The 10,829-nt window shown below is 39.9% G+C and overlaps 2 protein-coding genes across 6 annotated transcripts in view; one reads left to right on the forward strand and one right to left on the reverse strand.

The window, feature by feature from the left end:
* LOC143023531 (caspase-8-like) overlaps nt 1-8,074 on the forward strand; it is a 133,189-nt gene extending 125,115 nt beyond the window's left edge. For all 5 annotated transcript variants that reach the window (XM_076182071.1, XM_076182069.1, XM_076182073.1 and 2 more), the window contains one exon: nt 5,108-8,074. In XM_076182071.1, coding sequence (XP_076038186.1) covers nt 5,108-5,490 — 383 coding nt within the window. In that variant the 3' untranslated portion in view covers nt 5,491-8,074. The remainder of the gene's footprint in view (nt 1-5,107) is intronic.
* Nucleotides 8,075-8,857: 783 nt separating this feature from the next.
* asf1 (histone chaperone asf1) lies at nt 8,858-10,550 on the reverse strand. The gene is given in 3 exon segments (XM_076182074.1): nt 8,858-9,749; nt 9,751-9,889; nt 9,892-10,550. Coding segments are annotated over 3 exon segments (552 nt in total). The 5' UTR covers nt 9,926-10,550; the 3' UTR covers nt 8,858-9,370.
* Nucleotides 10,551-10,829: the final 279 nt, after the last annotated feature.

Genomic DNA, 10,829 nt, shown 5'->3' on the forward strand with positions numbered 1-10,829 from the left:
TGTTCGAACGATACGGAGGGAAGAAAATTCTCGGTTCTTCTTGACAAGGATATCGGTAATGATGTTATCTTCTCCGTGTACATGGGCAATACAATTGGAGAGCTAAGGCCCAGCGGAGGATACGTTGATTGCTGAGGCGGGTTCTCTCGACAAATACCAAAGGGTTGTGGTCAGTTTTAACTAAGGTCTCAACCACGGGAGCACTAAGATAGCATTCAAAGTGATAAAAGCCTGAAACCATAGTCAAGGCTTACTTTTCTACTGTGGATTAAGCACGTTGGTGAGGGAGAAGCTTCGCGGAGTAGTAGCAGACGGGATACAGAGTTTTGTCGTCTGCTCCGGTTTGTAGTAGAGCAACTCCGATTCCGTCTCCAGCTGTATCCGCTAGCAGTACAAATGGACTGGAGAAGTCGGAGTTTTGAACCACTGGCTCGTGGATTAGGAATTGTTCAAGTGCTTCGAAGGATGTCTGGCATTCGGTGGTCCAGAGGAACTTCTCCTTTGGGTTGGTGAGACTAGTAAGGAGGGTAGCTACTGGTGAGAAGTTCCTGCAGAATCGGCGGTAATATCCCGCTATTTCTAGGAACCGTTGAAGGGATTTGCGGTTCTGGGTCGGCATTGTCCATTTTCCACTACATACCCAAGGCACGGTAAATATAGCGTTCCCGAACATAGATTTCACTAAGTTGATGACGAACCTGTTCGTTGCTAGGTGATCAGGGAGGGCATCAAACTTACTTAGGTGGTCAGACCAGGTATCTGCTAAAATAATGAGGTCGTCTAAGTAGGCATGGGTATTTGGTAACCCAGAGATGGTTGCATCAATTGCCCTTTGAAAGGTAGCAGGGGCATTGCATAGCCCGAATTGTAACGCTGTGTAACTACACAGGTCAAAAGGGGTTACAAATGAAGATAATATTTGGGCTTTTGAAGATAGAGGAATTTGGTGATAGCCCTTAGATAGGCGGACTTTCCTACTTTATCTACTAATATGTCGATGAGGGGAAGTGGCGACGGTAGTCCGTGCAGAGCCGCCACTCTCCATTCTCCTTCGGCACGAACAGACAGGGTGAAGCCTATGAGGATGAACTGGGGACGGTTAGTCCTGTCTCTAGCAGATAGTTGACCTCTGCTCGAAGAATCTGCAGTTTATGAGGGGATAACTTGTATGGACTATGGCGGATAAGAGATATATTAGAGTTGAGCACTATGTCGTGCTCGGCAATGGTACAGAGACCAGGGTGGTCTCTACATACCATATAGTATTTGGAGAGGAGATGCACGATGTCATCGCGGTGCGATGGAGGAAGGTTAGAGAGTAACATCTTTGGATTTTCAAGTAAGGTGGAGTAAGGGGTAGTTGTTTATGGATTTGGGATGTTAAGGGTAGGATGAAGAGGGGTAATATTTGAAATTAAAGATACTGGTCTCCATAGTTCATCAGTAGGGTCCCTTCGGTGGTAAGTTTCTGGCGTAAATACAACGCATTTTAATTTACTTAATCTATGTGAGAGGGGAGATCCTGGAATTGGCAAATAAAGTAAGACTTCATCGCCAGGTTCAAAATCTTTTACTTTAGTTTTAACATCAAAATGCTCCTTCGTTTTAGATTGAGCTAGCCTAAGATTCTTTAAAGCAATGTTTCGAAATACTTTCATTCGGTGTTTCAACTGATCTGAATATTGATTTACAGTGTACTTGGGCTGGTTAGGGCTCTCACTGTACCACTGACTTTTTAAAACTTTGAGGTTCTCTCACTTGTCGACTATATAAGAGTTCAAAGACAGAATATCCTAGTGACTCTTGAGTGGTTTCCCTAATGGCAAATAGCATGAGAGGTAATCCCTCATCCCAATCAGATTGTCTCCTGTTACAAAATTTATGTAGCATTACTTTAAGAGTTTGATGGAAACGCTTAGTACATTGATAAAGACTTCACTTGTGAAATTTGTCCCTCTGTCAAATTGGATTTCTTTGGGCAAACTTACTCGAGTAAAAAAATATATATATTAGAGTGTTAGCGATGGTTTTTGCTTCCATCCTTTTGATAGAAAAAGTTTCGGGAAATCTCGTAAGTGGAAACATTATAGCCAGAATGTATTTATCCCCCACCCCCCTTGTTTTGACAATGGCCCCACTACGTCTATGATAATTCTATCAAAAGGGCTCCCTTACACAGGGATGGGAGATAAAGGGACTTTAGGGATCTTTTGATTAGGTTTGTCAGCGAGCTGACAAACATGGCAGGTTTGAACATATTCTTTAATGTTATTTTTTAGATTTGGCCAAAAGAAATGCTCTAATTTTTATAGGTCTTACCAAGTCCTACATGACTGCCTGAATCATCATGAGGTATTCCGATAATTTAGTGGCTATTTGATTGAGGTATAACTACTCGGGAAATCTCTGCCCAAGTGCCAGAATTTAAATGTAAAGAGGACTTCGTACATCTCTTCATAGCCCAGGATCGCTTGGGCGACACTGAACTCAAGAATGTTCTTGTTGGCATTCTTATACTTGGAACAATAACGCCAGATTCTTGAGTGTAAATGTTCATTCGGGTTTTGTGTTTTTCCCAGCAGAAATGCCGATGAAATCTTGTCAGATGTTAGTCTTCTATATTTGTTCCAAACCTTCTGACGAATTTCCCTTGGCAGTACAAAACTGACTTTCATGGTCTCGTGGGATGGTATTGGGTCGGTGTTTGCGATGTATAGCAAATCTCCAATTTCCTCTTCTTTGCTGATGAGGTGTGAGGTGAGGGTGAGTGGTGTGGCGTGGGTGGAGGAGGTGTAAGGTGGGCGTGGCTAGTAGAGATTGCGGAGTGCTGAATACAGATGTGATTCCTTCCACTTTCTTTGTTTTTCCTTTTTCTTGTTTCTTTATCAGGGACACATGGGCCCTCTCTATATTCTGCCGCCTCACTCTCTTGTTTCTTGTTAATTTTCCCATGATCACAGCAACAATACAGGGCGAGGAATAAAAAATGTGGCGTATGGTGGAACTCCAGGAGCGACGTGACCTTAATTTGACTTTTTGAAGAGTACTGATGCCCTGTCTTTGTGGGGTATGCTGATGGGAGGAATTGCCAAATATCTCCATAAACACAATTCTGTACCAAGAAACGAAATAGCTATACAAATGTTGATGCTATCTTATTATACAGATTTTTTTTTTTTTATGCAATGGGGTTGCCAGAGGTTGCCAATATTTTATATATTTTATTCTGTATAAAAAAGTAGAAACGAAATACAGCTGTATAACTCTGTGTTGCCACCATCATAGAGATTCTTTCGAAATTTTTACCTAAAACTCGCTCATGTACCAGAATTTTTCGAAATATCGCTGGCGACGCTCCCTTAAGAAGTAATTGAAACTGAATTTTCTGTTCCTATTAAGTACCTAATTTTGAGTCATGGCAACTGGAGAAGCTACATCAAGTCATTTTTTTTTTTTTTTTTTTTTGGAGGGGGTGGGGGGGAGTCACAGTTAATAGTACTAAAGAGGTAGGGTTTCTAAGGAGGTCAAGAGTACTTTTTATAGCGTCGTACGATGTATTTTTGCCCTTCGCTGCAATTTAGTGGCATCAATAGATGTCAGAATGGTCTCTCCTCTTTATAACCGTTATTCAATACCTAACCAAGTTCGTCTTTCCTAACATCAACAGTTCGACTTATCTAACACCAACAGTTCGTCTTATCTAACATCAACAGTCAAATATATCCATTTCCGTACGAAAGCACAAACGAGACTAAGCTATTTGTTGCATGCATTAGCGAGAGTTATCAGTTGCCAGATGAGTATGATTTACTAATAATTAAAAAAAAATCAAGTTAAGCTGAGAGGTCCAGAATGGTAATATTTTAGGCTGAACAGTATTCGGTACTTACTACCTAATGACAGAACTCAGGCAGGTACGGAGTGCAACGGAGAGCAAGCGAAGCCTTAGAGACAGGAGGGGGAGAGGGTTGTACCCCGTACGTCGGAACTGGAGCGAGAGAGAGGGCCAAGCTCGACCCCTTTTATAGGTCACAAAATGTGGCGGAGCTTCGCAAGTTGGAACCTGTAGGATAGGAACAGGAGCATGGATAAGCAAGCCAGCTCTACAAGTTGGGACCTGCAAACCAACCTGCTAAAGTAGTACAGGAACTTTTTTCATCACCCGGGTCGTGATAATATATATATATATATATTTGTATATATAAATATATATTTTTATATATATATATATGTATATATATATATATATATGTATATATATATATATATATATATATCATTAAAAGTGATGGCTAGTTTTGCATTAGTTATTTTCTTAAAGGTATTTTCCATATACCTTATTATAGATTGTTGTTCCTTAGAAAGGAAATTTATGACTTGGCTGTATGTAGTCATTTTAGCTAGATCGCGATTTCGGATTCAAGACCCTTCTTCAGTAGCTATAGGGATGTTCTATCTTTTTAGGATAAGAATTGATTCGATGAGTCTTATTAAAGTTTTAAGTTTTATACCAGAGTTTCTTACTTGCTAATCACTCTCGGGGAGGTCACCCGGTATTTCGGGCAGTGACCTCCCCTAGAATTAGGGTGACCTATCATGACTCAACGATAGGGTAAAAAATGTGGCATCGAATCGTAGTCAATATGAATATGTTGGTATGGTCATTTTCTTTGAATGATGGTCCCTAACAGCTTAAACCAAAGATTCTCGTAAGACACCGTCCCAGCCCTAAACATAGGAGTTCGTGACAGAAGATTAATTTACGATTCGAATAGAGAGCCAATAAAGGTTTGAACATGTAATGTCTTTTTTTTAGATCAACTATCACCTGCTTTTTTATTCTCGGTATAGACTAAAATGCATTGTAATATATTGTTTTGCATAGCATTTCTTTGTACTGCATGTGACTGCTTGTGCATGTGACATGGGTACTCATTGAAATTTCTTGTTGTGTCCAGTAGCTATTCTCCTTGTGTAGAGATATACTTTCTCAAGCTTTCGTGCTTTTTTATACCCTAATCTCTTTTGTAACTCTGTACCTTAAAAATGTTTACATACTTTCCTGCGAACCTATTTCTCGTTACTGACTGTTCTCTACTTTCTACAGGTTCACTGTACGTGGACACGTTAGTTGACCGCCTACGCGAATTCGGGACAGAGGAGAGCCTTGAGAATGTCCTTCGACGAGTACACTACATCGTCAACACTGTATCACTCTTGAGACCGGACGACGATGGTCACGCTGTGACGTGGAAGCAGGCACCTTACTTCGAGTCGTCCCTACAGAAACAGTTCATGTTCCCCAAATGTAATGAATGCATCAGTGACAGTCATAATTATTCCAAACATGCAAAAGATCATCTTCACAGGACCAGGGATCGCCTTGCACATACTAAGGACCGTTCTGAACTCAATGATGATTTTCCTGAGCAAACCATCGATCGCACTCCTAAGCACACCACCGATAACGCTGACACCCGCGAGAACTGATTTAGTTACGACTATATAAAGGAAAAAAGAAGTCTTCATTCATTTTCACGCGAATGACACAAATGTCCTTATGTCTCCTCCACTATTTTTTGGTGTAGTAGACAGGTAACCTTGTTAAATTACACTTCTCTTAATGTTCTAAAGTTCATTATGGGTTAATTAGGATGAATTGGATTAAGCTAGATTTGGCCAAGATAAAGTACTTTCAGGATCGAAAAGTCTTTATTTTTAAGATAATTTAGGGAAATGTTTCTTATTTCTTATCTTACCGTGGGATTATCTTACCTTATCTTACATACATATATCAAGGTTTTTTCCCCCTTACAAGAGAGGTAGCCAAAGTCAAAGGCATAAGTCCACCCCCACCCATTTCATCCCCACGTACTCCACTCCCATTCACCACCCCTCTCTCCCTCTTTTCTTGGCTCCTGGATAACAGGTTATCCCTGCATCTCGTCCACTGTCCTGGTTCAGAAGTAATGCAGCAAGACACAGCATATCCACAGCAAGGCCACTTCATTTAAACGGCGACCCTTCCTCTCCATCCCCTCAAGCAGAAAAAGAGAAGACGGAGAGAAATCCATTCGGGCTGCATCAAAATATCATTCACACATACTCCCTCAGCCACCACATCCCCCTCTCACTCTCTTCCATTCATCACAATATCATCCATACACAACCATTCTCCACTCACCCCTATCTTCTGTCTTCTCCCTTCCTTCTTCCACAGACATTCCTCTCTTTCCCAATGCCCCTTTTACCTTATCCATCCATCTCATCCTTGATTGCCGCCTCATGTTCACTCCATCCACGTCTGCCTTCCACACCACTCCTGCTTTCCTCTTCGCTTCCTCATTTCTCACTCTATCCAGCATAGTAACCCCTATCATACTTCTCAGACATTTCATCTCAAACAAATTTAAACTCTTCTTTCTCTTTTCCTCTCTTATGTCCCATGTTTCTGCCCCATACAGTGTTGTCGGCACAATCACTCTTTCATACAATTTCCTCTTAGCATCCATTCCCAAATGTCTATTTCTCATTACACTTTTTAACCCACTAAGGCATTTACTCGCTTCTCTCAATCTATATTCTACCTCCACCTCCATTTCCCCCCTTTCCTGCCACATTCTCTCCAAGTAATTAAAGCTATCCACTTCCTCCAGTCTCTCCTTTAATACTCACTTCCAATTTGCTGCCATCGTCTCCTCTCGTACATGTTATCACCTTTCTTTTACCACATTCATATTCAACTTCCTTCTTTGGCACACCTTCCCAAACTCGGTCACTAACTTCCTAAATACCTCCTCTGCTCCTACTACGAGCGCAGTGTCGTCAGCAAACAATAACTGGACTGTCTCCCATATTACTCCATTTTCTTTAACCATCTCCAATTCCTGGCCCACTACCCTTGTATTTACCTCTCGTACCACCCCATCTATGTATAAATTGAACAGCCATAGCGACATGACGCGTCCCTGGCGAGGCCCCACCTTTACCTCAAACCACTCACTCCATTTCTAATTCTAACACAGGCTCTACTACTCTCGTAAAAACTCTTGACGGTTCCTATCCCATATATCTGCAATACATCCAACAATGCCTTCCTGTCTACCCTGCCATACGCCTTTTTCAAATTCATAAAGATTTCTCATATATCTGCCTTACCATGAAAATCTGATCCACGCCACCCCTACCTGTCCTAAACTCACACTGATCCTCAGCAATTACTCCTTCTGTTCCTCTCCTAATCTTCTCAACCAAAAACCTCCCACAAGCCTTCCCAATTAAACTCAACAAACTGATCCCTCTGAAACTACTACACTCACACTTGTATCCTTTTCCCTTGTAAAGCGGAACTATACAGGCACTCCTCCAGTTCTCTGGCACTCTACCCACTTTTAGACAAACAATAAACAACTTCACCAACTAGTCCACCATCATTGTACATCTCTTTTTTAGACACTCCCCATGACACCCATCTAACCCAGCTGCCTTACCTGCTCTCATCTTTATAACTGCTTTCACCTTACTTTTTCTTATTTCTCCTCCATTTTCTCATTCCTTACTGTCATTTTCCTAGCACTTCCACTGCAACTACCTTTCCCTCCCTATCCTCCTCCACATTTAGCAACTCCCTAAAATAATATGACCTTTTACCTTTTCTCCTCTACTTAATTCGCCTGATCTTCCTCTCTTAATCTATTTCCAAAACATATTTCTATTACTTTTAAAAACTTTCTGTCATACTCTTACCCCATTTCACATATGCTCTCCTCCTTGCCTCCTTTATCTTATGTTTTACTTCTCTTTTCTTTATACCTCTCATATGATTCTCTCGTCTTATTCTGTAACCAATCTGTGAATTCTCGTTTCTTCTCTTCTACAACCTTCTTTGCTTCATCATCCCACCACTCACTGCTCTTCCCTCTATTTCCTCCTGTCCTTGTTCCACATTCCCATTCCTCCTCCACTCCTAGTTATACTTTATCCTTCACTCCCTCCCAATCTTCTCTCAGCTTCTTCTTGTACCCCTTCTCCTTTTCTTTCTCATTTAAGCAGTTTACTCTAACCACCTCCCTACCTTATGTCCTTTTCCTCTTCCTCCATCTATCCTCCACTCTCAACTTACCTGCCACCAAAAAGTTATCTGATATTCCCCCACTTTCTTCCCTAAGAGCATGTGCATCCAAAATTCTACTGGTTACCACTATATAGTCTATTAAAACTCTATCTACCACCTTTCCGATCACCACCCTCTCCCATGTGTACTTATGCTTTACTTTCTTCCTAAACACTGTATTTGTTATCATCAGCTCTTTTTCTAGACACATCGCCACCATCATCTCTCCACTACGATTTTCTCCTGGAACTCCACACTTCGTAACCACTCCGTCTATTGGTTTATCTCCTACTCTAGCATTAAGATCTCCCAATACCATTACATTGATATTTCTCCCTAAACCATCTATGCACTCCCTTTCTACCCTCTTCTCACTACCAAGCCAAATAAACTTAAAAGTCCCACATCTCCCTTCCCAGTTTCACTTTCATCCACATTATCCTTGAAGAAACCTCCTTCCACTCCACTACACGCTCACCTATCTCTTCTCTTACTATTATAGCCACCCCTTCTCTCCCTCATCCACCTCTTCACTCCTGACACCCTCCAAACTACAATCCCAAACTCAAACTCGCCCCACCCTTTCAAATTAGTTTCACTCAATGCTAACACATCCATCTTTCTTCTCACAAAAATAATGTGTATCTCTTGCCTTTTACTCATATTTGTACCACATCAACGCACATTAAAAGACCCTAACCTTAGGGTTCTGATTGGAAAACTCCTCCCAGATTCTCCTATGCCTTTTTTTTTTTTTTTTTTTTTAATGTTCCCTTCGGGTCTAGTCCTATCCCCGTCCTGTTTTTTTTTTTTTTTTGTCGTCTTTTACGACTTTGGTGGGAACACTCGGTGGCAGTATTTTTTTCTCCCCTACCACAGGGATCGGCGAAAAGGTACACTTATATTCAGAGAAGTGGTACGAGACAGTATTAAAAGCTGGGTGACAGCATATCGGAGGGACAGTCGCAATATAATTAATTAGCACAATTTCTCTATGAATAGAGATTTCCTCTATCACAGACAAAATTATGTGTGGCTCTGATCCAAAGGGGCGCCCCATATAGACCCATGTTACTGAGTAGATTTTAATCTCACAATAACATGCAGCCAATAACCCGGACGGGTAAAATAAATAAATAAATAAAAGTACAAAAGGACATCTATTCACAATATCAAGAACCTATTCCTAGTGAGAATAAAAGCTGCCTCGGAGGCATCTACTTCTATGCAACTTCCATTGCAGTCACTGCAGTACTGTTATCTAGTGGTGCACTGGAGGGCTGTGTTTTTAATACCCATGGCATTAGTGCCTTGTGACGATCTACTGCGTCCCTCAGAGCTATTTTCAGTAGGCGGTACATTTTCTAAATCTTTGGCATCATCCCAATCAATCTTGAATTTTGTTACACGTGACTTGGTCACAAGAATGTTTCTCGTTAGCGTTTCAAAAATAGGAACATCAGAAGAATTTTCTTGGATTTCCTGGTCACAATATGCATTGTTAACATTATTTCCTACTCGTTCAAACTTCTCTCCTTTGTAATTGCATATAATTAACACAAACGTGACATCTGCGGCATCACATTCTAGGATCTTGGCTGTATCTGCTTAGAATACAAATATATGCGTACCCCTCTGACACAAAAACAGTGCCCAGAACTTGATCATAATCTTCACTTTCTGCACTCCCTACATAAATGATTTTCCATTTTAAATCTTCCTCGCAATCAAATTTTATCTCAAATTAGAATGTATTGCAAAACGGCGCAGGGTTGTAAAAACAACCACGTTCACGATATGTACTTTAACCATGGTCTAGGTTTACTAAATTATCACTTATTAAGTGGAAAGAAAGAAAGCAAGCTATCTATTATTTGCACTCAAATCCGTCCGTTCACGCCCTTGGCGGCAAAAGTTCTTTTTATCTTATCGTGGCATATCCATAAGCAGGTAGTCTCTTTAGGATATTTAGGTGTTAATCGGCATTTTGAATGAATTACATTTATATACCCTTCCCCGCTATTTTTGTTAACTCCACTTTAGGCAATTTAACGTTTTTCAAACATTATAATCACAGGAATATGCCGCAAATATTGTTTACTTATTCTCTTGTTCATTCTAATATACTTTTTTTTTTAACCGTTTCATTGGTAATGTAGTATATCTATTCTGACTACCACCAGGTAATATTATTCAGCTAACGTAAGGTCTTTCACTGTTTATTAACCTTTACATAAGAAAAGAGGCAGACTTGAATGGAACAATTATCAAGGGATATGTCGGCTACCTACTGCATACAAAAATATAACTATGATTACCGATGTGGTTCCGGCTAGGAGGATCTACAACTGATCCTTGATAAACCATAGAAAAATATTGTGAATAAAAAGATAAAAATTAATATATATATATATATATATATATACATATATATATATATACATATATATATATATACATATATATATATACATATATATATATATATAACATACAGGAACCCACAGTCGGAGAAAGAATAAACTTCGAATAAAGAATAATCCTATATTTCGGCTATCAACTGTAGCCCTCTTCAGGTTTCCTGTGTGATATTTACAAATGTGCTACTACATTTAGATTTAGAAATATATATATATCTATATATATATATATATATATATATATATATATATATATATATATATATATATATATATATATATATATATATATATAT

Source organism: Oratosquilla oratoria, unplaced genomic scaffold (assembly GCF_046742065.1).
Source record: "Oratosquilla oratoria isolate Oo_2021 unplaced genomic scaffold, ASM4674206v1 SCAFFOLD50, whole genome shotgun sequence".
NCBI lineage: Eukaryota > Metazoa > Arthropoda > Malacostraca > Stomatopoda > Squillidae > Oratosquilla > Oratosquilla oratoria.